General features: G+C 32.0%; 1 protein-coding gene across 9 annotated transcripts in view; it reads right to left on the bottom strand.

Annotated features, from left to right (window-relative positions):
• Positions 1 to 20378, bottom strand: part of LOC126879168 (cytosolic carboxypeptidase 2-like) — a 167059-nt gene that overhangs the window by 20285 nt on the left and 126396 nt on the right. For 8 of the 9 annotated variants that reach the window (XM_050642193.1, XM_050642194.1, XM_050642187.1 and 5 more), the window contains 6 exons: positions 17896 to 18176; positions 13128 to 13287; positions 6302 to 6529; positions 6024 to 6115; positions 5371 to 5409; positions 529 to 727 (listed from right to left, as the gene is read on the bottom strand). In XM_050642193.1, the coding sequence (XP_050498150.1) occupies positions 529 to 727; positions 5371 to 5409; positions 6024 to 6115; positions 6302 to 6529; positions 13128 to 13287; positions 17896 to 18176 (999 nt within the window). The remainder of the gene's footprint in view (positions 1 to 528; positions 728 to 5370; positions 5410 to 6023; positions 6116 to 6301; positions 6530 to 13127; positions 13288 to 17895; positions 18177 to 20378) is intronic. The other variant, XM_050642189.1, reaches the window with a different exon arrangement.

Raw genomic sequence — 20378 nt, 5'->3', positions numbered from 1 at the left:
TCATTAGTTTTCAAGATATGTGAAATTTGAAATTAAATAATAAATTGATCAAAGTAACTGTCCCGTTACATGTTTAACTTCAAATATCTTCAGAATGAATGACTTTATCGTTACGAGTGAAGAGTATATTACAATATTTACATAGAGAGTATTGGAGAATCGAAAAATTGTGCCAAAATAGCAATTCCGCTAGTGGCTTAGAATTTGGGAAGGGTCAACCATTCACTGTCCCCTGTCGTACGCCTCTGATAGTAGCCAGAAACGTTTATTTATCTTAATTTAGTAGAATGTATAGTAAAAACACTTTCTGCCAAGAATGACAAGGATACGTCAAATCGTTTTTAAGTACTACTGGGTACAAATATTTTTTAAATCTTTAAATAAAACATAATGTAACTCGGTAAGAAGTCACATTTTAATAAGTGATTTGGGTTAAATCTGAATATTTTGAGGTCTAGAATCTACAACTCGGAGATTGGACATTCATAATGAATCACCCTCTATATTATATTACTATTGTTAATTTACTGGTAGGGGTTTTCTGGGCAGAGTGGGGCTCTTCAGGGTTGCGTTTTGAGGCCTCGCTTTTGGTGCCGAGATGGAGAACTTCGATCTGGTTTTTTTCACTAGCACTATGGGGGAACACGGAGGAACTAGTGGCAGTTGAATATCTTCGTCGTAGTCCCGTCCGACTTCATCGCTGCTATTGGACGTGTCCCCATCATCACTGGAACAAAAGATAAATAATAGAACGGAATATAAATTTGTAATTAAATCGAAAATGTCCAAGATCAAAAAGAAATGAATGGATTAAAAAAGTTACGAAACATGTTAGTGAATGAGGACCAAAACTTAATATTTGTAAATCTACTCCACAAAAGGATAAAACGTGAGATACGCAGATCATATTTAGCGATTCCCGAGAATACGAGAGAGTGCGCGGCGAACTCCAGATAAAATGGAGTGATGATTTTAAGAAACATGCTGAATCAGCAAGCACTTGATAGATCCATTGACTAGGGAGGCGCTTCTTTCCGAAATTGGATAGAATAATGCTAATAGATCATAATATGATTAAAGACAGAGATGAAACCTAAATAGACGAATAAAATTGAAAAAACCAAACATATAGGCCTTTTTCATACTTTACGACTTTGATCGTCACGACAAACGGTCGTACGACCGTTTGTCGTGCTCATCGGACTTTCACACTTAACGACAGTATTCATCTTATTGTCGTAGAGAGCACATGGCGTAGAATGAACCGGGCAAAAATTTATTATTTATACATAATATATTATTTATACGTAGAAAAAGTTCTTCGAACATCTGCAGATGTGATTGGTGCGTATTTAAAATTACATAAATGTGCAGGTACTATTTTACAACAATATAATAAAGGGCTTTCTGCAGAAAAATATTAGTTTATTACATGGCAGGTATAACGATGGGTTTTCCCGCTTATCTCCCAAGCCTGAGGGATTAAAATTCTTATGATTTATTGAATTATTAGAGTTTTATCATAGCTCTGTATACTTCATAGAATTTTGCTTAAGACAGGAAGTAACATGAAATTTCACTATAGTTTATCATAAGAAGTAAAATAAACAAATATAAGCAACACATCTTTAAAATGAGCATTTTTACTAAAAATCCTACTTATAATCTTTTGTAATTGAATTGAATTGAAGCTATTTTCTTGTGGTCTCTTATTCAATTTACTATTTTAGTTGGGAATAAGCCACAATTTTATTTTATGATTAAGGTTATTTGACGTTTCGATTTCCACTTCGGAAATCGTTATCAAAATACTTCTTCTTCTTCTTGTCTTTATCTTCATGCGTATTACATTACATGCCATAATTATTTCAAAATATTTTATTAGATTTGTACTTTATGTTCTGTTTTAAATAAAATGTAGCAATACAAATGTTATTCAAGTAGTGATACATTAAAAATAATACAATTAAAAATGTTGCGTTTACATAACGTTGGAAATTATGGGCTAAAAAATTCAAGTTTGTAATCTACGAGTCTACTTTAAATATAAAATAAAGTAAGTACAACTTACCAAACTTAGTAAGTCCTCTAGTAGTATTATTCCAGTAAGTAGGTCCTCTAAGTTTTCAAAATCAGGGTTAACCTCCACTAAAACTTCACGCCATGCATTTCTTGTCGCATTTCTGTCTTTATACACATCCAAAGTTTTGTCCCACAACACTGGTCTACTTTGTACCAGTGTAATTAAAAATTCCCCATCTATATTGTCTGCCATTATGTACGTGCCACTGGACTCACTGGTACTACATGACTAACTGTCGTTAAGTATGGAAGCACTGATTTATGCCCGTGGTTCACTGATAGCACGGCACGACACGACCGTCGTCCATTGCAGTGACATTGGACGACAGGCGAGGAGCAACGGCACGACAGTTAGTTGTGGTCGTCCTGTGTGAAAGGCTTCGTAGATCCGGACATTGCTGTATTGGACTAATGGAATGTACGACTAACTGTCGTTACGACCGTTTGTCGTGACGACCGAAGTCGTAAAGTACGGAATAGGCCATAGGGGAATTATCTTTTGATACACATCCTCATCATCCAACCTGATCAAAGTTGAACATAGACCTAATTTCTTTTACTTCTGTCGGTCTTAAGGTTAATATAGCAAATTAGCTGAAGGATAGATCCTAGTGCAATTAAAATCTAAGTGCAAACAATCCGAAGACATCTGACAAACACTCTTAAGTCAAAGGCTACCAATGCTGATGCAAAATCACCGAAAGACATATATTACTTAGTTATTCTTTTGTTGTAGTTTATTCATTATGCAACTGTATTCACCATATTCATGTATGGTTCAACTCTTCCAGAAGTAAGTAGTTTGATTCCAACGTATTGCATTTCTGTTCTTCTTCTAAAGGTGACTATCTTCTAGAAATGTTAACGACCACATTCACCTATCTTATTCTATTCACAGTAGTTCGAAATACATCCGTTGACGATAGACCAGTTCACTTCCTAAGATTGGCTAGCCAGGATATACGTCTACGTCCTCTCTTGCTCTCAATCTGGCGTTGTATAATCAACTGTAGAAGTGGTATTTACTATTGCGCATAATGTGGCAGATGCAAGCAGATTTTCTGTTCTTTACGATGTTAATAATTTCTTTGTCTTTTCTTAGCCTCTGGAGAAAAATTATGTTGGTTGTGTGGGGTACACATAAGACCCTCAACATGAACATACGTCGGTAGCACAACATTTCAAATGCCTCGAAACGTTTTATGACGTCTTCTGTAATGCTCCAGCTTTCTACTCCGTAGAGGAGGACACTAAAGACGTCACATCTAAGAATTCTTACACAAGAGTACAGGGTTTAACCTAACTACACGCGCTGGCGTACTTTGTACGCCAGATATAAGAATTCTATTGCAAATGTATTTAAAAAATTAATTTTTGACATTCTTTATCTATCTAATCTATCAGTGGAATGTGCTTTACAATTGGTTTTAGTTTCGTTACAATCGGCGTTTTGGAAAGGTCGTAATTTACAGTTTATTATTTGTTGTTTCCGGTTCTGGACAATGCACGCCACGATTATAGTAATATAAGTAGTAATATAAGTACATCTTTCAATTGTTTTTTAGTAATTATGGCACAAAATATATTTGTCTTCATAAAACCATACTTTCTCTCATTTAAAAAAATCACATTTGAAAAAAAAATATTAGTAATTTTATTTATCATTGAATCAGATTCCAGTTATAAATTCCAATTGGATTACTGAGAAGGAACACCAAGTATTCGCTGATGCCGAATAAGGTTTATAACAAACAATTAAGTGTATTTTTTCAAAAAAAAATAAACAAATCCGCTGTTTTTAAGTATATTTTCTTGTGGCGTATAAAGTACGCCACGCGTGTAGTTATGTTATAACTTTATGCGCAGGTAGTTAAAGGTTAACAGAGTGTGTTCCTGCCATAGATATATAATTCTATGGTTCCTGCTGTCTCACAAAACAAGCACATTCACCATGAAGTTTAGAGCAAAGATAAAGGCACCATTGTAATAGTTTGTAATCTTTAAACATCGACATAGTGTCGCCTTTAATTAAGCCCAATATTCTCAAATTTTTTAATTAAAAGGCCATGCGACCAAATTCTGTGCCTAGTTTCAACTACTAAGATCTGGAGTTAACCTGATTAATGTCTGATAAGACCGAAAACGTTTGTGATGTACGTTGAGTCCAACTTGGATCTATTTTAGAACATTTTTTTAATAAAATTTATATACATATACACAGGAAGATTTTTTACTTCTTAAGTAATTTTTACTTTCAATTAGAGGGATCCCTACCTTTTTATGTTAATGCAATAATTAGGATAGGGAGTTAAAGATAAATACTAGTGAAAGACGCTTTGTTGTTGATAAAGTAATATACAAATTATAGTAGGTAGGGGAGGAAAGTATGCTAAATGTGCAGTCACTCGAGCGCTTTGTGGACCTATTGGGTTGTGAAGAGTTAGATTCTAAAACCAAAAAAAGTTAAGTAAAGTTTTCCATTTTAGTGGGGACTTTCCATTTTTAATTTAATTTTCAATTTCCAACAATCACTTTTTCCGATTATAGCGCCATCTATCCATAATTCGAAAAAATGTTTCAAATACAAGTTACTCATTTTTACGTAAGGGATCCGAATCTACAATAAAAAGGGAGCTCCTATCTAAAATTTTAAAGTAACACCCCACCCCACATCCGTGGGGGGGTCGTGTTTGGTGCCATTCGATAGATTTTTCAAACATATTGAATAAGTGTATTTTTCAGTTTTTCGATCTGATGTTCATTTCGCGAAATATCGCGGGATTCGTATTTAAAATTTTAAATTTACCCCCCACCCCTCTCCGTGTGCAGTCGTGTTTGGTATCATTCGATAGATTTTTGACAAATATTGAGCACGTATTTTTTAGTTTTTAGGTTCTTTTCGCGAAATATTCGCTTTTTTCTTGTAAAACTTTGTGACTCACCAATTTCCTTACGCCCCGCCCAAATCGTCAGATTTTTGAAATATACACTGTTTTGCATGTACTTAACTTACCTTATCTTAATCTGACGATTTCGGGTTTTTCTAATGATAGACTTTTTTTTCGGCCACCCCTTAACGAACTTCCCTGTGTTTAGAGATAATATATAGTAGAGGTACATCTACAGGGTACCAGGGTTCTCCCCATATGATAATCTGAAGCGCTCGAGTTACTGCAAAAATCCCCGCTTGGGCTCGCCTACCATTATAAAGGAGGGAAAAACAAATAATTGGTTAGTAGGAAAACAGCTCTCAAATTTTAAATTTCGAATTTCTATATGACTACCTACCTACGACGTAAGAAACTGTGTCCGTAGGAATTAGGTTCCCTACAACAACGAAAAAAGGTTAAAACTATAAAATATGACAAGCCCTAAATAGCGGAGGAAAGACATTTGGGTTGAAAAAGAAAAAATTTACATATTTTCTTTTAACTGTTTTTGTTAACAATTTGCAATAACTGTGATGCAGAGTTAGGATATAAAGCATTTAAGAAAGGACATGTCAGTTAGCCAAAATTAGTTACTCGTATTAACGTATATTCGTGTTCAGCGGCCTCAAAAACCTCCTAAGTAACAAAATGTGCCTAATTTTATCAAATTCATGGAGTTATATATTGTTTAACTTTGAATAGTTAAGAATTCACTTTTAGAATGCATTTTTCTATGGTTCTTCATGAAGAGGCATTTTTCAGCTTCATCATGCATGATCAGATCCAACCTTATAGCTTGACCTAACTAATATCACAAGCTTAGTATCACAAGCTTTATTAAGATTATTACGAATTCAATTCTCAAAACCGCATTTAAATCTATCTTACTTATAAAAAAAATCGAAAGTTCAGTGCTTAATTCTTATCGGTTTTCTCGGAGTATTAAAGGGCTTATATTATACATTATTTTGTATGAAAATATTAAAAACTATTATTCACAGTGCTACTTACCTTGAGTAATCACTGAGTTTAATATTGGTGGGCTCCTCAGCATTAGATCCCTCTTTCACCAACCTTTCCACTATTTTCACCCTCAATTTTTCCTAAAATAAAACACTACTTCAGATCGGAATAATTTATTAAATAATATAATCAATATTATCATATATTAAAAAAAACATTGATTCTATGATCTTGTACACTACGAACTGAACTCCGAAAAAAGCAGCCAGATACATCCCCAAACACGTAAGAGACAATTTACATGAATCTGAAATACGTGATTCTACCTTTTTGGGATCTTCATCGTAGAAGTCCAACAGTGTTTGACAGAAAGTTTTGCCCATTTGCTCTAAATCTTGGATGCTGAAGTGAGTGTCCGCTCTACAGCCTAATGTCGATCCAGCTAGTGAGGTTTCCAGGGTGTAGCTGTTTGCTATGCCCATCATCCACATCACTACCCTTCCGGTGCCTTCTTTGTTCTTCTTGATCTTGAATTTACAGCTTTCGAAACTAAACTAAAAGAGAAAGAGTATTAATAAGGGTGTATTGACAACTTTTTAGCTATGAAGAGAAGGTACATGTGTGAACTGGGGAGTGCATTAAGATTTTCACTTCGGAAAAAATCAAACAAGATAAAACTTTTTGTAATTTCATTAAAAAATGTTTAATAAACAACATATCAAAAAGTTCTACTCGAGAAGTGGGTGCTTCATTTTTTATTAAACAAATGAACAGCGAAGTTAGATGTTTTTTTAAATAACTCCGAAAAAATAATTTTTAGAAAAAAACTGACTTGACCATTGAAAAATTCAGAAAATTTTACAAAAAAAACCTTATATAAAGATTTTTCTAAAATTAAATCTCTAGCTTCTGTAATTTTTTATTTATAACACTAAAGTCACCCTTCTCACACACATTGGCGCAATGTAAACTAGCGTTGGAAGAAGTTCACGGTTGAGTTTTTTTAATGTAATTCTTTAACTAATGGATCAAAAGAAATTTTACAAATTGGACATGAAAGAAGATAAAATAAGCTATCTTATGGTTGTAATAAAAAGAAATAAAATGTATGGACATAAGTACGGTGTGGGCGGAAAGTGAGACTTACATGAATTTTGTTTAAAAATGATTTAAAAATGTGTAACTAATACAATTTTACTTACAAAGCTCTCAAATTTGCACAACTTACCTCTCAATCATCTTACTAAACGATGTTTTATTAAAAAAAAATCTCAAAAATTTAATTCAAATAATACGCTGTCTCAAAAAATGTAATTTTTGAAAACTTCGTAGTTCTACAGAATTCCCACCACTTTAAGACGGTATTACTCAAGTTTGAATAAATCTAATACAATTTTTTTAATATTTTTTTAAAGCCTAGGATGTAATCTTTAAAAAACACTGAATTATTTTAGATTCAAAATGAAATAAATAGTTTCTTTTTGAGAAAACTAAGAAAGATAACAAAACTGTAATACAAAAACCGAAAATTACCAGCTGAAAAAATGTATATACAGAGTGATCAAAACTTTTTTTCTGTAAAACTTACCTAAAATTAATTTAATAATAAGCTTCAAAAATAATAAATGTTCAACAAAAAAAATTTTTTTAGCTCTTATACAGTATGTCAGCGTAACTTGGAACCTATTGATAACTTTCTTAATATCAGTTTTAGGAAAAAAAGTTATTCTTTATAAAATACTCTGCATCGTATATAACATAAGATGCAACCATCAAATATCAAATTTTGTTAATTTTGTACGAGGTATGTCAAAAAATATGAATTTCACTCAAGAGTAAAGTACCTTTATATTTCACAATATCGAAAATTTTTATAAAGAAAAGTTGTTTGGAATTAAAAACTATGTTCCAATATGTAATTATATCCTTTTAATCGAAAATTTGTTTTTTTTAATATTGTTTCAAATTAATTATACCAAACATCATTAAATTTTCACTTATTATTTATGATAACTGATTTATTATTAATTTTATGAAGAAAGTTATTCATCATAAATAGCTGTGCATGTTCTAACACTTAATATGCAAATATAAAATATTACATTTTATCAATATTATACGAGGTATTATGTAAAAAAATTGCATAAAAGTGTAATTGCATATTGACACATCGTTTTTAATTCTGAACAACTTTCCATAATAACAATTTTCAGTATTATGAAAAATATAGGTATTTTACTCCTAACTGAAATTTTTATTTATTGACATATCTTGTACAAAATTGATAACAATTGATATTTTATGATTGCATTTAAAGTTTTAGAATATGCAGAGTATTTTACTAAGAATAACTTTTTATTTATGATTCCATTGCAACAATTTTTTGAATATTGAAGAGATAGATTTTGAATAATTGGTTCTTTCTTTCTAATACATTTTAATTTTTAATATTTTTGTGAAAATTATTTGTTTATCTTTTTTTTAAGAATGAAATTCCATATTTGTTTGATTGGATTCTACTTTTTTTTCATTTAAATATCCGCCATTTTGAATCCACCATTTTGAAATTTAAATTTTTAATCTTTAATTCAGATTCAACAACCTGTTAAAAATAAAGACAATAAATGTTTTAGAAAAATGTTCTTTTTTATGTTCTTTTTAGAAAATCCGCATTTTGGATCCGCCATTTTATAGTTTATAATGTTAACATTTAAGTTAGGTTTATCAAAGCTCTCAAAAATAAATATATGTAGAAATAAATACATTTTGTAAAGAAATTATGATTTTACAACTATTTTTTAAGTTATTCGCCATTTTGGATCTGCCATTTTATAATTTAAATTATCAAAATTTGATTCAGGTTCAGCAACCTCTCAAAAATATCCACATATATGTAAACAAACACGTTTTATAAAAAAAATTCGGATTTTACAACTGCTTTTTAAGGAATTTTAGGAAAAAATCCGCCATTTTGAATCCGCCATTTTGAATTTGCAAATTGTAATGTCAGATTCGGGTTCAGCATAATCAAAACTAAAATAAAAACATTTTTTATCAAAATAAAATGTTGAATTCACCCATATTCTTAACATTATTTATACAAAACAATTGTTATTTTTTAAACAATTAATAAACAATTAGCGGCGAAATTTGTGAGTAGAACTTTTTACTTTAACATATTTATAAACTAACAAAAAAAGTTTTAGAAAAATATAATCTTGTTTGATTTTTTCCGAAACATTGTATCTTCTCGTTCTAATTGCACTCCCCTAGTATGACATTTTTATAGTTCAGAGAAATAAGGAAAAAAAATAGCCTGTTGGTGACACAACCCCCTCCAGGCCGAAACCAAATTTTTTGAGTAATAAGGACATCTATAATAATAACCTATATATTTCCTGCAGCCGATTTTGATGATATACATAGTTATAAACAAATGAAGATCAAAAAACAGTAAATTTTCGCTTTTTTCGTCTATTACTAAGAAAATAGTCATTTTAAACAAATTTGAGAGTAAGAAACTCATAAACGATATAAAAAACTTCAATATGGCGTTTGCTTAATATGTCTATCCTTATTGGTTGCTTAGAAAATTGCAAAATAAATCATAAATTTTGAGTTTTTATAAATATTTATAACTTATGTAAAAATTAACTTAGAACCTTCTTATTACACGGAATGCTGAGACTTATGGTGCTTAATTCATACCCTAAATTTCGAAGAAATTGGTCAAATAGTTTAAAAGTTATTTAATTTGTTTATCCCAAATTTATTTTTTTTGCAACACTGTAAGTCAGAAAATGATGAAGCTACAGTAATACTTTGGATAGTTTATGGAAGAAGGAAATTTACAGTATTAATTTAATTTAAAAAAAATACAAAAAATAATTATAAATATTGCAAAATTATTTTGCAAAAACATGTGAATTAAATAAATGGGGGGGGGGGGCTAACTTTGTCCCTAATTGTCCTAGGACAGTTGTTTTTCTTTCTAAATGTGTATAAAAATTCAGTCTTTGTCTTTCTAAATATGAAAAAATAATTTTTCTACAGGTAACGGTTAAAAAGTTATTCTAATTGTTTATAAGTAAGCAAAAAATCGACATGTTTTTTCAAAATAATTTTACACTGTTTAAAATTATTTTTTGTCATTTATTTTTAATAATGGTAATAGTATAAATGTTCTTCTTTCATAAACTGTCCGAAGTATGATTGTAGCCTCATAATTTTCTGACTTGTAATGTTGCAAAAAAAATGAATTTGGGATAAACAAATTAAATAACTTTTAAACTATTTGACCAAGCTTTGAAATTTAAAATATAATTTAAGTACAAGAAGTATCAGCATTCCGGGTAATAAGAAGGTTCTAAGTTAATTTTTACATAAGTTATGAATATTTTTAAAAACTCAAAATTTATGATTTATTTTGCAATTTTCTAAGCAACCAATAAGGAGGGACATATTCAGCGAACGCCATATTGAATTTTTTTATACGATTTATGAGTTTCTTACACTCAAATTTGTTTAAAGTGCTTAACTTTTTGGTAATAGACGAAAAAAGCGAAAATTTAGCGTTTTTTGATCTTCATTTGTTTATAACTATGTATATCATCAAAATCGGCTGCAGGAAACATATAGGTTAATAATATAGATGTCCATACTACCCAAAAAATTTGGTTTCGGCCTGGAGGGGGATCTGTCACGAGAAAAATCTTATTTCTCTGGACTATTAAACTTAATATCTAATTAGGTTTAAACAATTAAAATGTTAAAATCATCTATAAATACAACTATGAATATGAAGAGGAACAATTTACATATAGGCCTGGATGCCGCGTACCAAAAAGAAGTTGATTAATAGCAAGCTGAAAATTTGTTAATAGCTTAATGGTATCTAGTCGGACAAACTTTGATGTACGGGAACGCTGGAACGGGAGAAGTTTTAATTGTGGAACAGGTTAAAAATTTGGAACGTCAGACTACGAAAACGTCCCATGCATTTTGTCGGACAGAACTTCCAATTGATTTGTTATCCTTTTATTAAGCTCTCATGCGAAAACCAGACTGCTATTTATCACCAGTAATAATCCCTGTGATTTGACATGTTCTACGTGTCGGACTTATTAAAATGTCCAGTTGGTGATAAATACCAGTCTGATTTTTGCATGAGAGTTGAATGAAAGGATAACAAATTAATTGGAAGTTCTGTCCGACAAAATACATGGTACGTTTTCGTAGTCTGATGTTCCAAATCTTTAACCCGTTCCACAATTAAAACTTCCCCTGTTCCAGTTTTCCCACACATCAAAGTTTGTCCGACGAGACACCGTTAAGCTAATAACAAATTTTCAGCTTGCTAGTAATCAACTTTTTTTTGGTACGTGACCAGAACCCTTTTGCGGTGTTGCGAAAGCAGTAACAAATACGGCTACAACAAAGTGGATAGCTCAAAAATATCCGGATTGGTGGAGGAATTCACCACGATAATGACAGACGAAACAGTTCATTACAGCAGAACATTCACCGAAACTTACGGCAGACCTATTAAGCAAAGACAGGAGAACAATCAAAGCCATAGCAGGCCTGTTAATAGAGAGCTGTAAGCAATGTAAATAGGCAGTTGATAACCTATACAGATTCTATCACCTAGAATAAGAAAAAGCAGAGCCCAATGTATGTCTTTGTGACAGATTGGCAAATGTGCGGTTCTTGCATTAGGCGAAGAAATGTTACCTACAAAGAGATACATGGAAGGTTCAGTCTCGAAGTTATTAGACCTTTAGACTACAGTACGCTTCATTAGTGGTGACGTCACGCGTTGAGATAGGTTATGGTCCTGTATCTAAACAAACCAAGCGTTCTATTCTGATTTCCTTAAGAAGATTTTTAATACATCGATTTTGTGCGTTTCTGTTGAAAATAACTCCAGTTTTCCGCTTCAAGGTATGTAAAATGATGTATATTTAAAGATACATTTTACTGAAGAAGAAAATTTGCAAACAAATCATTAAATTCCACAAAACAATCCTTGTTTATATAACTTATAACATTAAAATGAAATTGTTTTTTGGAATAATTAATAAATAAAGTGTATTTTATCCTAAATGTTTCCCAAATGTATTTTTTCTACGAGCGTGCAAAAATGTCTACTTTCGCGCACGCATTTTAGCTTAGAAAGTTTCACTTTTCCGCACGCGTGTTACTTTTCCGCACGCGGTTTTTACTTTTCCGCACGCGTGTTAATTTAGATATGTTAATATGGCCTTAAAGTAATTATAATACATGCAATAAACTAATATTTAGATATTATTTACTAATTTATTTCAAATATATCTTATTGTGTTCCTGTTTTAATGAAATTAACGCGACAATTCGATGAAATAAAATTATTTTGACATAATATTCGAAAGTCAAATCGGTAGACAATAACAGTCGTTTTGAATCATCGTCATGGAAACCAAGATCGTCGTCCTGCTAACTAATTATATTGAAAGTTTGGTTTTGACAACCTTGTCAAAGAATTAATTTGTGTATGAATTTTCACATTAATTAAATTAATTGATTAAGATTTGGTAATTTTTTAAAGGCGCTTAGAAAAAATATTGTTCCTAACTCTTGCAGAAAGTCTCTTTTCCACACTCGACTGCTTGCCGAACTTCCGCTTCGCGTCGTTCGGCAAACTGCAGTCGCGTGCGGAAAAGAATGACTTTCTGCACTTGTTAGGAAAATAACTATTTTATCCTAAATGTAAAAGTTTGTTTAGATACAGGCATTGACTCCACCCATCTCGTGACGTCAGACTAATGAAGCGTATAGATCTGTAAAGGTCTCAGGGGAATAGGTCAAAAGCCACCTCATCTATTTATCTATCAATTCTCAACAACAACTAAACTAGAATGTACAACAGAACTATACAAAACAGCAAGTGATGAATATATGACCTATCTCCATAAAGAGTCGGACGAAAGAAACTGTCCTGGCTGCGTAACATTGGACAAGTCGAACAGTTGAGGAATTGTTTCATGTAACAACGCTTAAAAACAAGCATGGCACACAAAGAAGAGGAGATAGATTAATATAAATCGTGTTAACGATTTCTGGACCTATGATAGTTGTGATAGAAAAACATATCTAATTTTTAAAAATTCTTACCTTATCAGCGGCGTTTTTATGTAGCATAAGCGGAAATACTTGTTCCTGCAATCTTCTATCGCTCCCTCGTCGATTTTCACAACCAAATATAAAAATATTATGTTTCCTGGAATGGGCGTGGAGATCACAATACATTGCTACGCCACACTCTTCCAACAGTCTGAAAATAAAACTTAAGATAAGAACGGAGAATTAAAGATATCTAATTATTAATAAATACTAAGTACCTACAGTAGGAAAAATGAAAGAATACCCATGAACGAACATATAAAACACGCTGTATTTTCCTGTCACCGTGTTACACAAAAAATTGGCTAGCGCAAGTACATGTAATAATTATTATTACATGTACTTGCGCTGGGCAATTTTCTTTGTGAGACGGTGACAGGAAAATACAGCGTGTTTTATATGTTCGTTCATGGGTATTCTTTCATTTTTCCGACTGTAACTAATTTTAAAGTCTGACATTTTTTATGCAATAATGTCAGGCAAGACCAAGAAAGCAACTGGACCAGACAACATTCCAGTTGAACTGTTAAAAATGACAGAAGTTCTCTAAAGTGCTCTAGTTATAATGACCTGTAAAATATATGTACCTGAGGAATGACTTAAGTCTGTTTTTATAGCAAAAGCAAATCCGAAGAAACAGCGGGCAAAAAGATGCTCGAATACAGGTTAATTAGTCTGATGAGCAAAAATAAAACGAGTGCGCTGGGCAGGTCACGTTATAAGAATGGATAATGGCAGAACACCTAGTAGAACGCTTAATGGGACGTCGGCCAGTAGGAAGACCAAGAAAGACCCCCCAACAACACAAAACATTCCAGGAATGTATTATCAAAGTTCTATTAATGTTTAAATATCCTGGACATTCAAGGAACATTTGGTGAACATCTGATTAAATTATTGGTGGAATGTTCCCACAAGACATTCTGTGAACATACTACCAATGTCCCATATTTTAAAAGAGGCCATTTACCATTCAATCTATGTTCATTTTCAAATTTGCCGCGCGTGTATCTATGCTAAGGAAATTATTATTGGAAACTCCAGATGTTGGAGAAAGGTAGGGGAAACAATGTTTATTTACTGTTCATTTTCCCCTGATATTTATCAATATTGATGAATTTTGCAAGCAATAACATTATGTATTTCTTTTATTGTTTTAGATATTTATTGAAGCTGAAAATAATTGGGGATTTATATCCATATACAATTCAGTAACAATTGGATTTTACAGTAAAGTGCATTCCACCAAATTACTCTTATAGATATTTATACCTATCTGGTGGAGTCTCACAGTTATTACTCTAAGCAGCAGATGAATGCATACAAAAGCCTTCAGGCACATAAATATTTTACAGCTGGATTTGTTTTTAAAGTTGGAGTAAAGTTGGAAGTCACGAGCAACAACTTCAAAAGTACCTACAAGAATATTGAGGAAATCCAGCTCCTCGATACTAAGAGCCTTTTGAACTAGTTTGAGTGATAGGTGATAGTGAAAAGCAGTGCATAGTGCTTGTGTGCCTGTGTATGTTAGATTAGATAAGAGACGCTATGGGGTAGGCTCTTCATATTAAGGAACAGTAGTAATTTAGGTTAAATTAAAATTGCTCATTGGTCAGTTATGTCCAGATTGTAATTGTAATGTACCAATTCAATATAATGAATCATCATCGTAGTGATGATTATGGAAAAAAAATATATGACAAGATTTTTTGCAATAAAAATGTTTATTGCACATTGGTCTGCGGTAACTGGTCTGCGCTCCCTATTCTAAGTGAAGAATAAGATAGTTTTGCCTTCGCATTGCAACTTAATAAAAATGGAATTTTTATTTTATTTTTAAAAATGTTTATATTTATCAAGGATGTATTATTTGGTATGGCCACATATACTTCTGGTATATCGTCGGTGATGTGACAATACCTCATATCTGCTTTTTCATGAATTTTGTAGGAGACGAAAAACCATTTTTAGGGTCATCTCCTGTTTTCACATGTAAATTTTGACATGTTTTGAAGTAAATAGATAGTTGAATTTACTACAAAACATGTCAAAAAATATCATATGAAAATAGGAGGTGACTGTAAAAAAAGCTTTTAGTCTCTCTTACAAAACTCATGAAAAAACAAATCGGAGGTATTATGTCACATCAGCGACTAAATATATCCAGGGAATGTATAAAAAATATACTGTGAATGTCCAAAGAACATTCGTAGACATTCATGGAATGTTTCAACAAAACAAGACATTCAAGGAATGTTTAAAATGCTGACCGAGGACTTTCCTGGGACATTTAGGAGACATTCTTGTGCTTTTGAGGACATTCCAGGAATGTTTTCAATATCCTGTGTGTACATTCTGTGGAACATACATGGAATGTTTGGTGTTATTAGGGACGTGGATAGACGAAGTGAGAACCGATACTAAAGAGATATTGAAGAAGAATAACTGGAGGAGAACAGGAACAGAGATACTTGGAGGAGGATGGTGAGAGAAGCCAGGACCGACTTTCCACCAGGAATCACCTAGAGGCGTTTCAGTGTGGTTACACAGAAGAATGCTCAGAACACTCTGGACAGCATTGCTCAGAACACCCTGTGTTAAATAGAGCAAATGCCATTCGTGAGTTACTTAAAACTAAAAAATTTCACAACTTGGGCATGTTCTTAGAGGACACCGGTACATAATCCTTTAATTTATATAAGTTAAATTGAGAAGATCTCCTACACTATAAAGAGAAGAAGAAAGAGTCAGATAAATGTTGCAGAACTAAAAAGAAGAAATGGATTGAAGACTTACTGCTGGAACTCGAAGCTAATAGTAACGATAATGCAAGACTATATAAACGCATAAAAGCACAGAATAAGAAAAAGATACCGGCAAATATTGGAAAAAAGGAATGGGAAACACGCTATAGAAAATTGTTCAAAAAGAAAGACGATGCTGAAAATGCAGAAAATGAAGTCCAAACAGAAAATAGGAATGAATAAAAATCAGAGCCTCCCTCATACACCGAAGTATTGGCGACCATAAGAAGATTAAAGACAAGGAAAGCAGCAGACGACATTATAAATGAGTTCTTCAAGAAAGGGGGAGAGGAACTAGCCCACAGAATCCTAAGCTGATAGAACGAATATGGGAAGAAGAACGCATGCTGAACGACTGGAATTGCGGTCTGATAACACCAATCCCTAAAAAAGGCGACAAGACGAAATGATCTAACTACAGGGGAATTACGCTATTAAATACAATGTACAAAATATTAACTAATTTGATCAGACAAAGAATAGAAAAAGAAACGAGAACAAAAATAGGTGAATACCAACATGAATTCAGAGAAGGTAAGTCAACAATATATGCAATACACATTGTAACGACCTGTTACGAGCACGGAATAGATTTACATATACTGTTATTGACTACAAGCAAGCCTTTGACAGTGTAATAAGGAAGAAGCTAATTAATGATATGAATCAACTAGGCATTCAAGAAAAACTAGTAAGTCTCACGAAAATGACGATGAAGGAATCCAAGGCACGAATCTTAACAAGGAAAGGCAAGTCAGATGAAGTACAAACAGGAGATAGGTGTCAGACAGGGAGACTCCCTGGCAACAACATTATTTAACATTGCCATAGAGGGGGCAGTAAGAGCAGCCAAAATTATGGGAACTATTATCGAATCTTCAGCCCAACTGATAGCGTATGCAGACGATATTGCACTAGTTACTAGAGATTTAAAAACCATGCAGAATATAATATTAATACTAGATAAGGAAGCAAAGAATGGCTAGTAATAAACCAAAGCAAAACGAAAAACCTCAAGTGCTCAAGAGACAATACGAACATCGAGAAAGAACTTAAGCTTGGTGCATATACATTTGAAAGAGTACACCGTTTCAAATACTTGGGAGTGATGGTGAATGGCAGAAATGATAGAACGGATGAAATAAATGAACGCATCCTACTGGGTAATAAAACCTTCTGGAACTACCAAAAATTTTTGAAAGAAAAGGACATTAGTAAGACAACCAAATTAAAAATTAACAAGACTGCAATCAGGCCAGTGATCACCTATGGTGCAGAGACGCTGTGTCTAACTCAAAAAGATGAAACGAGGTTAGAAATCTTAGAGAGAAAGATAATTCGACGAACAGTGGGACCGGTGACGATAAGTGTAGGCGAATTTAGAAGATTAACCAATGAAGAAATTAAATAAGTCATCCAGGGTGACATAATCAAGTTCGTGAAGGCGCAAAGGTTCAGGTGGCTGGGACACACATAAAGAGCTAACCCAGACTCTACGCTAAAGCGAATAACTGGCTGTAGACCAACAACAAAGAGACCAAAGGGAATACCCAAAACAAGATGGAGAGATCAAGTCTTAGGAGACATAAAGAAGCTAAGAATCTACAATTGGAAGGAGCGCTGTAAGGACCGGAAATAATTGAGGAAAATTGTAGACAGGGCCAAGTCACACACGCTGCTATAATAATAAAAGACAACAGCGGACTGATTCTCCGCAATAAATGAATCAGAGAGCCCAAAAGGGCGGCAAACACTCTGCCAAGAGTGAATAAGCCATGATGATGAAGTTAAATTGAGGGTAGCAGAGCAATTGGAAGGAAGCAGATATCATGGCTTAATAACATTTACGATTGGACAGGAATACGCAGTTCCCACCAACTATTCCGATTATCTGAAATACCGTGAACAACTCGTCAAACTAATTTCCTTAAACTTAATATTAATATCAAACTTACCTTCTAATCATCAGTTTCGTATACCAAATGGAAGGATAAGCATCTCGTATTACAGTTCTGTATTGCCTATTGAGGTCTTTGGCTGAGAGTGAACACCTATTATTCCCCACGATAACACCGTCAGGGTTTAACATTGGCACTATTTTAAATATAAACTTATCTCTCAGTTCTTTGGCCGTTCCACAGTCGCTGGTTAAGAAGTCCAGAATTCCTTTCATTATCCACGAAGACGGTGTCTCTCCAGGATGAACTCGGGCTGACAAAACAATGGCTTTCTTTTTCTAGAAACGGGGAGTGCATATAAATTTTCACTTCGGAAAAAATCAAACAAGATAGAACTTTTTGTAATTTCATTAAGAAATGTGTAATAAACAACATATCAAAAAGTTCTACCGAGAAGTGGGTGCTTCATTTTTTATTAAACAAATGAACTACGAAATTAGATGTTTTTTAAATAACTCCAAAAATATACATTTTAGAAAAAAACTCACTTGTCAATTGAAGAATTCAGAAAATTTTACAAAATAAACCTTATATAAAGATATTTCTAAAATTAAATATATACCTTCTATAATTTTTTATTTATAACGCTAAAGTCACCCTTCGCACAAACATTGGCGCAATGTAAACTAGCGTACGGCGAAGTGCACGGTTGAGTTATTTTAATGTAATTCTTTAACTAATGGATCAAATGAAATTTTACAAATTGAACATGAAAGAAAAATAATTAAGCTATCTTATGGTTAAAATAGAAAGAAATAAAATATATGGGCATAAGTACGGTGTGGGCGGAAAGTGAGCCTTACATGAATTTTGTTTAAAAATGATTTAAAAATGTGTAACTAATACAATTTTTCTTATAAAACTCTCAATTTTGCACAACTTACCTTTCAATTATCTTTCTAAATGATTTTTCATTCAAAAAAATCTCAAAAATTTAATTCAAATGATATGACGTCTCAAAAAATGTAATTTTTGAAATCTTCGTGGTTTTATAGAATTACCACCAATTGAAGACGGCATTACTCAAGTTTGAACAGATCTATTACAGTTTTATAAGTGCTTTTTTAAAGCTTAGGATGTAATCTTTAAAATGCACTAAATTATTTTACTTTAGAAACGAAATAAACTATTTGTTTTTAAGAAAATTAAGAAAGATAAAAATGTAATACAAAGACCGAAAATTACCAGCTAAAAAATGTTTATACAAAGTGATCAAAACTTTTTTCTGTAAAACTTACCTAAAATACATTAAATAATAAGCTTCAACAATAATAAATGTTCAGCAAAACATTTTTTTTAGCACTTATTCAGTATGTCTGCGTAACTTGGAACCTCTTGATAACTTTTTTATTATCAGTTTTACGAAAAAAAGTTATTCTTTATAAAATACTCTGCGTCGTATATAATCTAAGATGCAATCATCAAATATCAAATTTAATTAATGTTATACGAGGTGTGTCAAAAAATATGAATTTCACTCAAGAGTAAAGTACCTTTACATTTCACAATATCGAAAATTGTTATTAAGAAAAGTTGTTTGAAATTAAAAAATTTGTTTTAGTGTTCAATTACATCCTTCTAATTAAAATATTGTGAATAATAAAAGCACTTAACTCTTAAGAAAAATTCATATTTTTTACATACCTCGTATAAAATTAAAAAAGTATGATATCTGATGGTTGTATCTTAGATTTTAGACCAGGGAGAGCATTTTATGAAGAATAACTTTTTTTCGTAAAAGTGATAATAAAATAGTTATCATAATTGTAATAAAATGATGATGAGTATTCGTAATTTGAGAAAAAATGGATTTTTTTTATTAGAATGATGTAATTGTATATTTAGACATAGTTTCTAATTTCAAACAACTTTTAATAATACAATTTTTTGATATTCTAGAATATAAAGGTACTTTACTCTTTAACGAAATTCATATTTTTGACATAACTCGTATAAAATTGATAAAATTTGATATCTGATGGTTGAGTTTTAGATTTTTGACTATCCAGAACATTTTATTAAGAATAACTTTTTTTCGTAAGATTTATAACAAAAAAGTTTTCCATGTGGTTCCTAGCTACGCAGACACTGTAGAAGAGCTTCTGTATAATAATTTTCAAATCGCAATGCCATATTCGGATTCAGCATAATCAAAAACAAAATAGAAACATATTTGATCAAAGTAAAATGATGAATTTAACGATATTTTTAAAATTATTTATACAAAACAATTGTTATTGTTTAAACAATTAATAAACAATTAGCGGCCAAATCTGCGAGTAGAACTTTTTACTTTAACATATATGTAAACTAACAAAAAAAGTTTTAGAAAAATATAAGCTTGTTTGAATTTTTCCGAAACAATGCATGCTTTCGTTCTAATTGCACTCCCCTATACGCATTTAGACTTTTTCTAGTAAAGCATTTAAAATAAAACGGGGAGTGCGATAGGGAGACACAATTTCGCCAAAATTGTTTAT

The sequence above is a fragment of the Diabrotica virgifera genome, chromosome 1, assembly GCF_917563875.1.
Source record: "Diabrotica virgifera virgifera chromosome 1, PGI_DIABVI_V3a".
Classification (NCBI taxonomy): Eukaryota; Metazoa; Arthropoda; class Insecta; order Coleoptera; family Chrysomelidae; genus Diabrotica; species Diabrotica virgifera.
This window is presented reverse-complemented; position numbering and strand designations above follow the sequence as displayed.